Here is a 15,733-nt window from a genome sequence, read left to right on the forward strand (position 1 = left end):
TGGAGAGACTTGATACGGCATATATTTCTTACGCCTCGCCCCATGCATCTCGTAGCATTATTACATTCCGGCTGGCGGGAGGGACGTTACCCTGAACACACGAACGCTCAATGAACTCTCGGCGAATACAAGGAGAAGCACGTGTGGAATACACAAAACAGAGAATTCTTCCTCGTTCCCCCATCAACATCAACCACCGCTAACATGAACCACACTCCCAAAAGGGCCACTGAGAAGGGCAAAGACCTTTACACCGTGTTTCCCAAACAAAGTACCGACACTGCTGAAACCATGGAATTCATCAAGTCAACTGTCAACAATCATGACCTCCACCCCTGGACCGACGTCCATGAGCAGTTGATGTCGTGGACAGTCGAGGCCTCGCCGAGCGAAGTTACTCAGCTAGAGGGCCATGACGGCATTGATCGCGTGACCAAGCTGGAGATTCCAAAGCATCACAAAAGAGTGAGACAAGATGATTCTTTGCAACAAAAATCCACCATCTACCCTGTGGATGGTCGGAACCTGGACCAGTGCAACGCAACCAGTGCCTCCCTCAAGGCCCTCCTCGACGGTAAGGTAGATGGACCTAGGATATGGGACGGCAGGGTTGAGGGCTGGGTAGCCCTCTTGACCAAGGCTCAGGTGGAGCAAGTTGAGGCCATCGATGGCGTTAAAGTTGTGCACCCAGTTCATAAGGGTAGGCGATGCCGTGTGGCTCGAGGACTTTGAAAGCCGTCGACTTCTCCAAAGGCACCGGGCCCTTTGGAAAGACGAGGTACCATGTACGAGACACAGCAGGACGCTGCTCCTGAGTTGGTTGCCGTCAGCCAGCCGAGGTACGTTAGTTGACCAGCCTATGCCAGCACAATGCTAACCAGCCCTCACTTCTAGCACAATCCCAGCCTTACGGGACCTTAAGCACTACATGTATGAGAGCCATGCAGGAGGAGGAAGCTACATATATCACATCGAGACAGGTGTAGCTTTTGAGGCTCAACACCAGGCAAGACAAGCTCGCCAAGCATTCAATCCGCCAAGCCTAATGAAATCAGGAATTCCCAAATATCGCCCCACAGCATCTCCTAACCCAGCAAGCAATCGACAACCACGAGGAACCTGGAGAGGACGATGAAGAAGATGATCCATCGCATGGCACCTGTAGCGCAGGCAAAGCACTCGGAACCCAGTTCGGGGCTTCTAAGAAGGCTATGCTTGTGGTAGTCAGGCTCTACCTCATTGATACCGACGAGTTCAAGGAAGCCCTAGATCTCATTATTCACGACCTTGACGAACATCCTGAACGACGTAAGAAGAGCGTCATTACCATGCCACTCAGTATCGGCCAGGATTGGGAGGATGGCCTGATAGACCAGATAAGAGGGCGACTGAACGCACTCTTCGACAGGGATGTTCCTTTTGTCTGCAACTCAGGCAACATCGACCCAGTCGAGAATGATAGCGAGGAGGTAAACGAGTATCCGGCACTGCTCGAGGGGCCTGATTTCCCACTCATTGTTGTTGGCTCTGTTAATTCCGAAGGCGCGCTATCTGATTTCTCTCAACGTGGACCCCATGTGACTCTTCACGCTGTGGGGAGGATATTCTTTGTCTGCCAAAGGACTCACAAACACCCATGAGAAAGGATGGTACATCATTTGGTATGCCCCGGGGATGTCCCAGCTTGGCATGATCGCGCGCTAACCAGACTGATTTAGCTGCGCCGCTGGTTGCTGGCGAGATTGCCAATCTCCTCTCGTATGAAACGGTGCCGTTTGATACCAGTGATGGCAGCCTTGTTAAGAACCTCAAGGCATATCTTCAATCCGACAAGGGAAGCTGGGAGCGAGTACCAGGCATCCGCGTGCTCTGGAACGGCGTCACCGAGGAAACCCACAACTCCAAGGAGCATGCCCAGTGCAACACTCTTCAGGCCGATTTCTACGTTGAGCGAGACGATGTGAAGAGCTTGATCGAGAACGAATTTTGCCCCGATGCAACAGTGCGGCGTGATCTACAACAAGATTCATTCTCCATCTCACGAACTTACAACGAGGGCACGCCCAACAAGGTTACCCTCTCGATGGATCTCGAAACAGGCTCCAGCGTCAAGCATAACGGAGACGATTGCATCAAGTACCTCATGATGGCTGTGGACGGCTGTGACCCCTCCTCCGAAGTCAACCAGCAAACTACAAGGCCGGAGGCTTGATAACTATCGGTGGCGATAGATATCGTGTCTCTCCTGGCACCCTCCGCTCAGCTGCTGAGAAAGGGAAACAGGCAGGCTGCGATAGTGCCTATAAGGTCTTTTTCAATGAGTACTGGGTCTGGGGTCATGGCTGGGCTAGTTCTGATAATGGCAAGTCGCTTCAGGACGAGGTCAAAAGTTGTGCACTGCTTCCTGATACATGGAGCTTCGAATATGGACTTGGCGACGATGGACGCGAGTGGACCGCGAAGTTTCGCACTGGTGTCTTTCAGAAGAGCTGTGTAGGGAACGCTCTGAAAACAGCAGCTGGCATTGACGGCGTGGGATGTCATGGCTCCGGTTAAGAAATCAGGGGTCACAGTTAGTTCAGGGTCAGAACTTATGGTTGCCAGGACGCCGCGAAATCGTCTTTCTTTGAGTAGATTCCTGATCGCTCACTGGACCTTATGTCGTTTGCTACACGATCTTTGCACGAATTTAGTCGCTCCTTTAGTTTCTTTTATACAACGCATGCAGTTGTAATGCTTCAAGTTGGTGTTTGAAAATTCATTCTCACATCGTCCCTCCGACCAATCTGTTAGCGACGTGCCTACATATACCTTCGAGGTAACGCTCCAGGTGCTGTTTCTATAGCTTATTGAGCTGGATCATGGTTCGACTGAGTGTCTGACGCCCTTCAGGTCGGGTGCAGGACTGACAAGCGCTGAGGGCCTTTGTTCTGGTCTTGATTCTCTCCTCCAGCTACCACAGGGTAACGTTCCGCATGAACGCGACCAGTTTCACCACGATCTATCCTCCATAAGGCCAATAATGCACCCGAGTAAATCTTTCAGCTTCCCAACTAGCTACTCTATCTCCTCCTAAACTTACTATAAAGCCCATTAATAAGTATGCCATTAGAGCGCGTTATTTTCTGCAGAGCTTATTAATAAGCATACCTATACCTAAGATAGCAACTTAATAAGGGCTATATAATGTAACTCTTTGGCCTAAAAGTATATAAATATATATATTTAGACTATTGCGTATAAGCTGCTATGAAACATATAAAGTAAGCTAGTCAAGAGGGTAAAGGAAGCAAAGCTGTTTAGTAGAATAGATATAAATAAAAGAAAAGCAATAATAATTAACCTTGGGCATATTATCTAAGAACGCCGAAAAAGGAATTCTATAAGAAACACTCAGATAAGGGGGTACCCCATCACGAACAGTCGGCTACGTGATGGCTCCAACAGCAAAGAGGTCCACTCCATGGGAGGGAAGACTAAAAAGAGGCAAAAAAACATACAACAGCGGGGATTCGCTGGTCGTCACCGACCCAACTACTAATCCGCCCCTCACTGGCTTATCTATGGGAGAGCGGACGGGATCCCGAGTTCTCCAGTGGGTATGGTCGTATGTGCTAGAGGGGGGCTGAAAGTCAGATTATATTCTCCAGCCATGGGAAGCAACCAGAAAACTTAAGCCTGGTGAACTAAACGTCATGCTGGTTGTCCTTGATGCCGGTTGTGCAGGCTTGTATGACCCAACTCCTTCAATTTCTTCATTCAACGCCTGTCTTCCGTCGCTATTTCCCTCTTGACAAATAATCTTCAGGTCATACATCAGCCCCCTCACCCAGAACAGTCCGACTCGGAACCAGAGTCCGAGTCCGTCGACTCTGTAGTCGCCGAAGCCGAATCGTCACTATCTCCATCATCAGACCCAGCGAATTCCGGACCTCGCTGATCAAACTCGTGATCGGATGGGTGAAAGAGGGCCACGTGGCGATGGCATTTGGAACAGTACCCAACCTCTGTACATGTCTTGCACAAATATGCGAAGCCTCGAATATCCTATCCCATGGCGTTAGTGAATGTTAAAGTTGGTAATACTGCATAGTAACTAACCCATTCGCATGCGTCACAACAGTAATTTTGGTAGTAACCTCGCTGCGACTTGACCTTGTGTGGCTCTTCCATGTCGTCGCTCTTCTCGGGGTCAGAAACACCATTGGACATGGGACCGTGGGCTAGAAGAGCCATTGACTCTCTGGAACATGCAGAGAAACGACCAATTTCCAACGGAGTCCACTTCTCATCCCCAACGTTGGCCAAAACCGTTCTGTCGGCCCCGTTCTCGAGCAGAAGCGTGATCACCTCCTTCTGCTGGGGACTCTCGCTTGCATACTCTTCATCTCGCCAAGAGCTCGGCCTCCGGGCAGCCCAGCATAGCGGTGTCCACCCATCAATGTCTGGAGCGTCGATGGCTGTCTTGTCAGATAAGAGTGAGATAATCTTCTCGACAACTTGCTTGTGCCCCGACTGCGCAGCAAAGTGAAGCGCCGTTCGGCCCATTTTGTCCTTGGCATTGATGTCACCACCATTTTCGAGGATGACCTCAAAGTTGCTCATCCCGTTAAGAGCGGCAAGGTGTATCGGCATGCGGCCCATCTCGTCCCTCACATCGACTGTCGCCCCCTTTTGTTCCAGGATAAGGTTGATGACGTTTGGCGTCGCGCTAAAGGCTGCCGCAATGATGGGGAAGCCTAGCAAACCGCCTTGTGCAGTCACATCTGCGCGAGACTCTCTCGGGCGAACGTGTGGGTGTTCTTCCTCGTCGAGGAGATAGCGAACCATTTCCTCAGGCGACGGATCATTCGCTCCTTGATTTCGTAGAATTATTGCCTGTAACGGCGTACCGTTCAAGCCATCGCACGGCTGATTCACATTGGCGCCCTGCTCGACGAGAAACTTGACCGTCTCCCACTCCCCCTTCCAACAAGCCTGGCAGAGGGGCGATCCGTTCCATGGCGATCCACGATTGATGCTGGCTCCTCGCTCAAGTAGAAGCTTGGCTCGGGCCAATCCGTCGATTGCAGTGACGGCCATTGAGAGCGGTGTGTCGCGTGAACGAGTTGTCACTGCTTCGATGTTTGCCCCAGCATTGAGGAGACGTCTGAGGTTGTTTAGTGTGGTGTCCACGCAATGGATAGCAGCGATGCCCTCCTCATCGTCACCCTCGTCAATATCGATTCGACCGGAGAACTCCAGAAACTCCTGAAGGTAATCTCCCGTGGCAGCTGAGCGGATAAGAGGAATGCCGTTTGCTTTGTGCTTCAGGTTGGCTCCAGCTTCTGCCAACCGACGTACCATTCCGTCTATTCCAACTCTTGCCGTGACAGCAAATCTCATGGGAGTCCAGCCTGACCAATATTGAGAGTCGCCATCATACTCCATGTCGACTGAGGCATTGTGCTCCAACAGTAGTTCCACAGTCTCATCCAGGCCCCCATCCACCGCGTATATCAAGGCCGTTTGGTCGAAACGTCTGCCAAGGTCTGGATTGGCTCCCTTTCTAAGAAGGAGACGGAGAATCTCTGTCTGTTCGATGCCGAGTATGACCGGCGTCATATTGTGCCGGTTGGCTTGGTCTACGTTGGCGCCGCTTTGTAACAGAAGCTCAACAAGCTCGTACCGCTTACGGCTAATCGCACAACTCAGCGGATAGCTCCCGGCATCGTTAGGTAAGGTGGGATCAGCGCCGTGGTCCAGGAATTTCCGGAGGGCATCCGTCCTAACGTCGTCCTCCGGGTATTGCACTCTGGAGTCCTCGACCCGGATCGGCCAAGTAACCAATGCAAACAGCAGGGCTGTCTCTCCTGACTCGTTTTTAGCATTCAAATCCAAGTCAAGTTCCAGGAACCGGTCTAGGATCTCCAGGAGCCTATCCTTAGGCGTCATCTGGAAGATCTGGTGGAAGATGGGCATATCCAGTAGCTCGCTCTTGGGGTCGGCTCCAGCAGCAAGGAGCATATTGCAGACCCCCAGATGGCCACTGCAAGCAGCCCACCGTAGGGCAGTTCCATTGGGACCGCAGATGTCGGGATTTGCTCCATTGTCAACAAGCAGTCGCACACACTTCTCGAGGCCGTCATCCGAGGCCACAACCAGCGGCACCCACTGGAACTCGTCCCTGGGGCCTGGAGGAAGACCCATGTTGGGGTCAGCGCCCTTCTTCAGGAGCAGTTCCAGGGTGTTGTAATGTCCAAAGACTGATGCAAGATACAGAGGAGTAAAGTTATTGTCACTGGGGGCATCAATCTCGGCCTTGCCCTCCTCCAAAAGGACTCGAGCGACTTCAGTGTGCCCCTCGACTGCTGCAAGATGAAGAGGTGTTCGTTCGTAAAGACTGCCAGTGAACTTGTGATTGGCCCCATGCTTCACGAGAGCTTGCACAGTCTTTGGATGGCCGGCCTGCGACGCTTGGCATAGTGGCGAAGCCCTCAGAGTGAGTGTCCATTCAACTTCAGGGTCAGGTGGGCATCCCAACCCGAGAATCTTGTCGGTAAAACGATCAAGGCCCAGCCACGCCGCCCTATAAATGAGAACCGGTGGCCATTCAATGCTGCCAGGCTCTTCTGTCTTGGCGATCATCTGCTTCAACAGATCTAGCATCAAGTCCTCATCACCAGAAGAGCTTGCAGCCTCGAGAGTCTTCATTAATTGATCGGATGATAGCGTGTGCTCCTCGGTCATTTGTCGGACGATCCCGGCATTCCCCTTGCGAGCTGCTTCGAGTAACCCTCGGAACACGTCTTGTTGATCTCGTGGCTTTACTACTTCGAGCAGTCCAAGGCCAGCAAAGATTGGAAACAGCGTTTCCGGAAGATCGACACTCTTCGTGATTTGGTTTGCAAAGGCCCAGTGACCCTGAGCCAGAGTCCGAGCAAGATTTGGTGATTCTGATTCCGAGAGCGTGGTTGAGAGGTCTGGACGCGACGAGCTCAGAGAATAGTGATGTGTCCACGCTTGGAGGGCATAGGAGGTGAGGTTTGTTCGGTCCGCAAAAGTAGGCGTTTCGAAGGTTATGAGGCCGACCCCGAAAGTCTCATCGAGGAGCTGCTCGATGCTGGAACTGGTCCTGGAAAGATATTTGAGACACAGCTCGGCTATGTCAGAATGAGCAGTCTCTTTTATCTCTTCCCACAGATACTTTGGCTCTCTAGCCGTCATCGGTGCAGTTCCCTCCCCGGCCATGAAGTTTCGCAGGCGGGGATGTCGGAATCTGACTTCATTCTGGTTTACCTCGATGACGCCAGCCAACCACTGCTGAATCTGGGAGATGAGGTTCTCTACTTCTGACGGTCTCGGGGCCACGCCACCTCGATCTTGAGAAGTCTCGAACGAGAGAACAGTTGCAAGTTCCCAGACGCTGAGTGGTCTCACAGAGTAAAGCAGCCATGACAGGAGCCGACAAAGGATGCCTTGTTCGGGAAACCTCCTCAGCACCCAATCCAAGACCTCTCCAAGAATGTCGTCGTCTTGAGATTTGCCCTGGGCCAGATTCACGGGTGCAAAGAGCGTCTGGATGGACGTTTCTTCGGGCCAGCCATCGTGCATTCTGGCCTGCTCACGAATGATTTGCCGGACGGAGGGCTCGAGCCTCTCAATCGTCTTCAGTTCCTCGTGGACCTTGGCATCATGGGAAAGGAGGTCAGGCCGGACCATCGTCAGACTTGCCAAATCTCTTTCATTATCGTTGTCGGTGTAAGATTCTAATCCCGATGCTGCAAGATCAATTGGTGTACAGACGGAACCTGAGAGTTCCTCCGTCAGGGCGCCGGGCTTGTGGCTTGTCACAACAACCTTCCACGGCGTCTCGACGTTTTGAGACACATAGACGAAGTTTTCCAGGAACTTCTTGCGAGATGCTGGGGTACATTCGTCAAAGTAGTTGATGACGCATATGACCTCCTCAACTTCATCTGACGACCGAAACCACTCAAAGAACTGGATGAGGTCGGTCTCAGTCCAGCCGTGCTCATTGTGTAACTGATTGAAGAAGAATTCGAGCTGCTGGTTTAGTCTGGGGAAGTGGGTAATGATCTGTGCCAAGAATGTCGCGATCAAGTCTCTAATAGAGTCGCACCGGACATCCCATCGATCAAAGGAAAAGTAGAGCACCAAGCTTCGCCTCTGATTACCCTCGGCATCTGATTCGAGGGAGTAGAAGACCTGCTCAGCTGCCTCCCGAACACGATGGTTTCCATGGATATAGAGGATCTGAGGCTCCCGATGGCTGAGCCAGGCTTGATACTCGGGGAGGTCCTTGAGGAAGTTGGAAGATTCTCCGGTCCTGAGTGGGTAGACAGGAGAGGCGAGAGCGAGGAGACTCCGCTCTTGGATGTACTGCTTGTCTTCCAATGTAGGATTGATATCTGAGGAAATATTAGCTTGCTGGTCGACGTGAAAAGCAGGTTCACGAGTGCTTGACGTCGGATTGAAGTGTAGGAAAAGAGTAGGAGGTGTGAAAGGTTGACCCTCCCCAGTTGAGATCACAACACGTGACGGGACCATGACCTCCAGCACCATTGATCCAAAAATAGCACGTGAGTTTTCGCAACAGGAACTTGAACTTACCGCTGTCGATCTTCTTGATGTAGGTCTTGAGGTTGGAATATTTGGTGTCACTGGGCTCAGGAAGCCGTCTTTCCAGGGGAATGCCCAAGGTAGCACTGTAGTTATCAAAAGCCTGATCAAGTCAGAAAAGAATTGTCTCCAAGACGCCAACTGAAGAGAGCCTCACATGGCAAATATTCGAGTTTTCAGTTCCTTCAGAGTAAAGGCTGATGACTCTACTGCGAAGGGGGACCTTGGACTCAGCGAATAGGCCGTTGATTTCGATGACGGCATTTGCAAGCCCCGATATGGATGACACTGACGGTCGAACTTTGGAGTCGTTGTGAACATAGCTGGTGAAGAAGAAACGTGTGAGTCTGTCTTCCATATCGATCTTGTTGAAGCTACGATGAGGACAGCCTAGAAAGACCTACAGTAGGTTAGGGCTTTGCTCTACACTCCAGAAACAATACTAGCTTACCACTAATCGGGACATTTCCGAGATGTCCCTCCACCGATACCCTTCGAGAGCTGCCAAAGCGAGGGCCTGTAAATATGGTCAGGTCTCTTATGCCACAGTTTGAATGGAAGGGGGATGAACACCCACATCTTTGACAATGATACCTCCAATATCGTGACAAACAAAGAAAATTCGCCGTTTCTAAGATCAATCAACATCTTAAGTCCTCATAGAACTTTAGGGCCACAAACATGCTGTGCGTTCCGACGTCTCGCCTTGAGAGCTTGCAACAACATGAGAGCCATCTGGCGGATCGACTGGCGAGACTGGCGGGCGCGAAAGAACTGCGAAGCATCGTACTGATAGGTGAGTATCCTGCATTTTGACGATATACCCTTCATCCAGAAGGGGTCCTCTGCAGCTCGCCTCCCAGCAAATTTGGACACCCAGGCCGAGCTTCCTGAACCAGGGCATTCTCCAACGCCACCCTCCCAGTCCCCGTAAACTCCAGGGACGACGACATAGCTAACAAGTTTCTGTCAGTAAACCCTTGCTCGAATAGATGGGGGAACTCACTCGACGGCCAAAGCTCCATCGAAATATGGACGGTGCTCAGCTTCTTCCACATCTTCTGGTTTTTCTTCCCAGACAATGTGAAGGGGTTCAGCATCTGGGTCAGGGGCTGAGTCTGAAGATGGAGTGGTTTTTGAGCCGGAATCATCGCCGGCTGGTATGGCCTCTGTTGCTACCGTTTCATCATTTTGTTGATCCTGGTTGTCGCTAGTGATTGTTTCTTGAACTGGTTCAGTTGGTGGCTCTGGAGAAGGGAGTCGAGACAACTCCGAAGCAGCAGAGGAAGCCACCGAGTCCGAGTCCGAGTCTGAGTCAGGCATCGCGTTTGGTGTTGAAGGCCTACAACGACATTCAAATGAAGGAATCCGGCGATTATGCACTCAGGTGGATGTACAGTATGGACAGTGAGTGATGTGTTGCGTGATCGGGTAAGGAACCGTGAATAGGCGATCTTCCAAGCCGTGTGATTAAGGCAAGGCTTCCCGTCTTCACGAGATAATTTCAACGAGGTTGCACCTGAGGGGGAGGCGCAGCTGAAGGCCAAGATGCACTTGGTATGCAGAGTAAGCGTCCATGCCGTGGTGCCGCACACACAGCGAGCCCTAGCAAATCATGAAACAGTTGGCTATTTTCAACCCTGTAGCCTGCCAAGGATATATAGTGGCGTGACACGGATGCAGGGGTTGCGGTGGGATTGGGGGCTAAATCCTCAAACTTGGTGATCTGAGGCCCCTCTTATCGACGGGATGTGGGATTGGAGGGCCGGGTGATCAAGGGCACAGCCAAGGCAACAGCCAGAAGAGGTATCCAGCCCGTGCGGGGCATCCTTGCTTATACGCAGGGCTGAAGGCATAAAGAACCATGATACTGGTTCTTTGCTGGCTGGGAGATATTGACTCCTCAACAAGAACACCATGAGCGACACTGAGACAAAGAACAACAACGACTACGATGGGGAGAGCGATGATGACATTGAGCTTCCTGAGGACTCGGACTGGGACGAAGATGAGACCAGCATCAGCATCGGCCTGAACAAGAAGGGAGAAAAAGGCAGCGGCTACCGCACCCGAAACGACCCTTCAGCACCATTCCAAAGAGCGACAGTGACTGAACGTCGAGGCATCATCCAAGTGCGATGCAAATCTCGAGAGGTCATTCATGGAGGCTTATCCCTCGACTCTGGAGAGAACGCAACTCTTCTCGTCTACGACCTATACTTGGACACGACTAAAAGATCTCGAAGAATTCTCTCAGCCAAGCTCGAGTTCGAGTTTAGCAGCAACATCCCTGGAGTTCGGGCACCAGAGGTCCAAGCCATTGCCCCCTCTGGCCGCATTACGCTACTGTCTTCAACCCAGGAGGAGTCGCTCACTCGCGGGACCGAAGTCAACGCGGGAGTCAGCCAGTTTGCAGACATTGGTGGCACCGTAAAGTGGGAGAAGACGGTCAGCCGTACCACCAGCGATGACGCTCGTGTAACGGGACACATCTTCAGCGACGAATATGGAAGGGGAGTTGGTGCCAGCTGGGTTCTTCACGAGAACAGTTCCATTCGGTCAGGAACGCCGAGCTTCATGCGCTGCGCGATCCTACTAAACAGGAAATACGACGAGGAGAACTTTGAGTGCAAGATAACGATCAACGCGGAAGCAGATTGGAAGTCGGAGATGGGCAAGCTGTTTGGGTCAACGCCAAAGGACGATCCTATCCTGTTTGATCCGACTCTTCCACCAACCAACAAGCTGCGCAAAGAGTACGATATTGAGAACTTGGGGGCCGTTGATCTGGATGATTTCGTCGACATCGTGTTTGACAGGACCCTGAAGAAGAAGGTCAAGGACGCAGCCTGATAGAGAAGCCCGTAGCGCAACCAATCAGTTGAAGCGAGCAAGCGCTGATATGCAGTCCTGTACGCATTGAAGCGGAGTTGTATCGACCCATGTCTGCAGGGCTGAGGCATCCTTGCCAGCTGACCTCAAGATCCCTGTACGACCGGACCACTGTTGGGTGACAAAATGCCTCTTTGTGAACGAGGGGGGAGACGTTGCATTGGGGGCCAAGGACGAGGCTGGGGAGGGGCGTCAATGGAGAAATCGGTGCTATTCCTGAGATGTAGTCGTTTCAAGTCCATCCTTCAATCAATCGCCTTTCTTCCGTTCTTTGAGTGACCCGTTATACGTTGAGATACCCTCAGATCACGCTACCATGAGTCCCGCAGCTGATGACGATGATCACTTTGACGATCTTGGACCTGCAGAGTCCGACACGGAGCAGGCAGAGTCCAAGGCGGGGGATGATTCAAGTGAAGATGACTCTGAGAGTGACGACGAGGATCACCACAGAAAGGTCTCGGTGAAGGATCTCCTGGATGATATCCTCAAAAAGATCAAGAACGGGAAACTCGACCTTACAAATAAGGAGGACTACGTCAACTTCACAAATGGCGATGGAGAACTTCTTGCGGCTGGCACTGGAGACCAGCGCGTGCCAACGGCACTACACATAATGGCCACGATGGACAAGAAGGAGCTTCCAAAGCTCGACAGCAAGATGCAGCCACTCATCGAGTTCCTCGCAAGCCGTCGAGATTATCTCAAGATTCAAGATCGATCAGGCCACACATCATTATCTCTAGCCATCGAGGCAAAGAAGGAAAAGATGGTCCAGTGGATGTGCGATGCTCATCCAGACATCAGCTCCATCCTCTCCATTCCGAGCAACGACTTGATGAACTGCCTTCACGTCGGCGTTGACAAGAGGGTCAAGTTCCTCGATCTTCTCGTAGATAGAGCAGATCCCCTCACGCTCGCAGCCAAGGACGCCAACGGAAACACGCCGCTTCACATCGCAGTCGAGTACAAGAAGTGCAGGCGAGAGCAGCTCACAATCATTGAGCGCATCGTCAACAAGAGCGACCAGGCCATCCTCGAGGGTCCTCCCCTTGGAGACTTCAACAAGGAGGGCATGTCACCTTATCTCCACCACAAGGAGACAAAGCGAAAGGCTCGGGAAAGGGAGAAGAGGAAGGCTAGAGAAGAGAGCGAGCGCGAAAAGGGCAGCAGTCGCCGTCCGAATCCCGGCAATGCGGATGAGCCTAACAGAGAAACGAGACCGGATCAGAGAGGCAACATGTCTTCATCAGGCTCAAGAGTCCATGGACCTGATCCTGGAGTTCCAGACGGGAGACTCAATCAGCAGCTGGATTCTCGTACCAAGTATGGAGGAAGGCCAGTCCCAAACCCGTCCGGGTTAAACTCGCCGATCATCACCACAGCACCGAGTCTTCCGTTGCCTGAAGAGAAGAAGAAGTCTTCTCGCTCGATGGAGAGTGAGAAGAAGGAAGGGGCAGACAGCAGTCACAAGTCTTCTTCCAAGGTGGACGAGGCGACTGTGAAAGCTGTAGAGCGTTTCTTGAAATTGCATTACCTGCGCTCTCGGAGCTATGGAGTGGCCATGGAGATTCTATACGGGCGCAACACAACATCAGGTAAGATTTTTATTTCATAGATGTAATTACGGTATCAGGAAAGGCTGACATGTCGCAGAGCAAGAACTGTACTTTGACCTGTCAGGCGACGTCAACAGCGGAACCATCACCCAAGCAGGTCTCGAGAACCTCTTGTCCAAGCTTAAGTTTGAGGACATTCTTCAATATGTCGCCATACCCAAGCTCAGTGTGCAAGTAAACCGAGCCGGCGAGAGGTCTAGTAGTCGAAGATCAGCCAAGCCGGACGGAGCCGGCAGACGAGACCTTTGCTACGTCTTTGACCGTCTGCGCAAAAAGGGGGTCAAGACCATTCTCAAGGTCTTTATCGACGACTCGTCCATGCCGGCGCATAGTGATGAGGCTATCGAGGATGCACTCAAGTCTATGGACGTCGAGGTTTGGGATTGGAACAAGACCGACTTGTGTACTGAGGTGATTCACAAGGTTGCTCCAAAGGCACGCGAAGTACACCTCTACTGGAGTGGTAACAATGCTGTGCTCAGAGGATGGAGTGAAGAGGGAGGTTTGAAGAAGTTACGAAGTCTGAAGACGGTACATCTTCACATTCAACAGGTGCGTCTTATCTAGCTGGTGTCTCACGGATGTCTAACCTGAGTAGGGTCTCGAATCCAGCTCCCGCACACAACAAAACGTCAAAGAGTTTCTCGAACGCATGAAACGACTCATGCCCGACGTCGACGTCTTCAAGGACGGACCCGTCGTCCGCCGTGGAGTAGCTGATGTCAACACCACCCGAGCTGAAGACCAAACCGAGCACTCCAACAAGCACGAGTGGATTCAATGCATGAAAGAGTTCCGCAGACTACTATTTGACGCTGAGAGGTACTATGATCGTGGAAAGATTGAGGAGAGCATCGAAGAGCCCATCAAGATTGCTCTGATTGATGATGGCGTGGATATCAAGGATCTCGAGTACTCGTTTATCGGTGGGCGGACGTTTTGCAAGCGTGACCCTGAGCACAACTTGAATGATCCTTATTATGTGTCTAGTACTGGACATGGTACTATCATGGCCAAGCAGATTCATCTGTTGTGCCCTCGAGCACAGTTTTACGTGTTGAGGCTGGAAGACCATCCCTCAGATGAATCAGCACGGCAGATTACTGCCAAGAGCGCAGCACAGGTATTTAAAGCATTGCACTCCTTAACCCTGCACCAGAAATTAATTATTCTTCTAGGCTATTCTTGCTGCGGTGAGAAAAAAGGTACACATCATCTCCATGTCCTGGACCATCGATCCTCCCGAAGACGAAGAGGAAAGGCGAGCTCTTGAAAACGCCATCACCAAAGCGGCCAGCGCCGATATCCTCATGTTCTGCTCAGCCTCAGACCAAGGAGCCAAGCACGTTGCCACTTACCCGTCCAAGGCGACGCCCAAGATCTTCACCATCGGTGCGGCCACGGCTTCGGGGACCGTCGACAGTTGGGTTGGCAACATCAACAACATCAGCTTTACTTTCCCCGGTACCAAGGTCGAGCTTGACGGCGGTCCTACCGATACTGCTGTTAAAGAAGTGACAGGATCGTCAGTAGCTACGGCATTGGCAGCTGGTTTGGCGGCTTTGATTCTCTACTGTGTTCAAGTGCGAATCCTCCTCGCCACAGATCCCGTAGAAAAACAAAAGGCCCGCAGAGACTTTCAGTCGCTCCAGAAGCACGAGAGCATGATGAGGGCATTCAAGGATATCGGGACGACGGAGGAGAGCAATCACAAGTTTATTGCTGTGTGGGAGGTGTTTGGGAAGAGGGTCGAGGAGAAGGAGAGGGTTGACCAGGAGGACTGGATCAACTTGATTGCCAAGGTTGGAACGACGCTCTGTATGAAGGTTTAATTGTGCCACTTGCTATACCTGCTCAACAGACACTACGGCTTGGGGCGTGGCCCTGCAGTTGCCTTGATGTAGGTTGCGCCACGGTGGAGGACGGCCTCGACCTGTCGTGTCGAGAGGCGAGGCTCCCAGTTAGAGCTGACTTTAATGAACGAGTTCTGCGGGCTCTCAGGGCCATGTCTGGCGACACATTTGAATAGGCATGGTGATGATGTAATGGTATCGCCTAGTGAACGACCATGTCACAGTACACGAGAACCGCGGATAATTCGAGCCTTGGAGTGCTATTATCAAAGCGACAGTGAGAAAGACTAAGGAATGATAGTGCTATAGAACGGGTATCGTACGCCTCGAGTACTGAGCCGAGAGCTGGTCAGGAGATATGCCTTGAGGAAGTCTTGTCCAGTTCATATAGCCCACTCGGTAGAGTGAGAAAAGCGACGTAAGGCCCTGGGCTGGAAGGCCCTGCGACCGTCAAGATGAGTCTGAGGTGGTTAGTATCAACAATATGGGTTAATCTGGTTGGCCGATACACCGGGTCGAGTGCATCTCCATGGGCTCTGAAATTAGGACTGTGGGGGGAGCGAGCACACAACTCTTCTCATTGGATACCGTTGCCAATGAAAATGGATGCAAAGCCGAAGCAAGAGTGAAAAGAACGAAACTTTGGGTTGATTTCAAAGGATGACGTTCAGGCTGACGGAAGTTGGAGGCATGATATACATATCTGGTAGAACTTGGTGCAAGACGTGAAGCTTTTGTCCACTTACT

At 51.8% G+C, this 15,733-nt stretch overlaps 4 protein-coding genes across 4 annotated transcripts; 3 read left to right on the plus strand and 1 right to left on the minus strand.

Moving 5' to 3' along the window:
* Nucleotides 1-204: 204 nt before the first annotated feature.
* On the plus strand, nt 205-2,556 carry MRS44_004359 (uncharacterized protein; the record flags this gene model as incomplete). Its single annotated transcript, XM_065622172.1, has 5 exons — nt 205-700; nt 1,099-1,577; nt 1,622-1,661; nt 1,719-2,136; nt 2,181-2,556. 5 exons carry the CDS (start codon nt 205-207, stop codon nt 2,554-2,556), a joined length of 1,809 nt encoding a protein of 602 aa, XP_065478244.1.
* Nucleotides 2,557-3,825: 1,269 nt separating this feature from the next.
* MRS44_004360 (uncharacterized protein) lies at nt 3,826-9,945 on the minus strand (the record flags this gene model as incomplete). Its single annotated transcript, XM_046275653.2, has 8 exons — nt 3,826-4,047; nt 4,102-8,411; nt 8,614-8,725; nt 8,780-9,022; nt 9,074-9,139; nt 9,200-9,253; nt 9,304-9,577; nt 9,629-9,945. 8 exons carry the CDS (start codon nt 9,943-9,945, stop codon nt 3,826-3,828), a joined length of 5,598 nt encoding a protein of 1,865 aa, XP_046136515.1.
* Nucleotides 9,946-10,539: 594 nt separating this feature from the next.
* MRS44_004361 (uncharacterized protein) lies at nt 10,540-11,475 on the plus strand (the record flags this gene model as incomplete). The annotated part of the gene is made up of 1 exon (XM_046275652.2): nt 10,540-11,475. One exon carries the CDS (start codon nt 10,540-10,542, stop codon nt 11,473-11,475), a length of 936 nt encoding a protein of 311 aa, XP_046136514.1.
* Nucleotides 11,476-11,830: 355 nt separating this feature from the next.
* Nucleotides 11,831-15,032, plus strand: MRS44_004362 (uncharacterized protein; the record flags this gene model as incomplete). The annotated part of the gene is made up of 5 exons (XM_065622173.1): nt 11,831-13,112; nt 13,171-13,685; nt 13,732-14,256; nt 14,312-14,951; nt 14,995-15,032. The coding sequence occupies 5 exons, from the start codon at nt 11,831-11,833 to the stop codon at nt 15,030-15,032; spliced, it is 3,000 nt and encodes a 999-aa protein (XP_065478245.1).
* Nucleotides 15,033-15,733: the final 701 nt, after the last annotated feature.

Source organism: Fusarium solani, assembly GCF_023522795.1.
Source record: "Fusarium solani strain SB1 chromosome Unknown bctg00000002, whole genome shotgun sequence".
In the NCBI taxonomy this organism is placed as follows: domain Eukaryota; kingdom Fungi; phylum Ascomycota; class Sordariomycetes; order Hypocreales; family Nectriaceae; genus Fusarium; species Fusarium solani.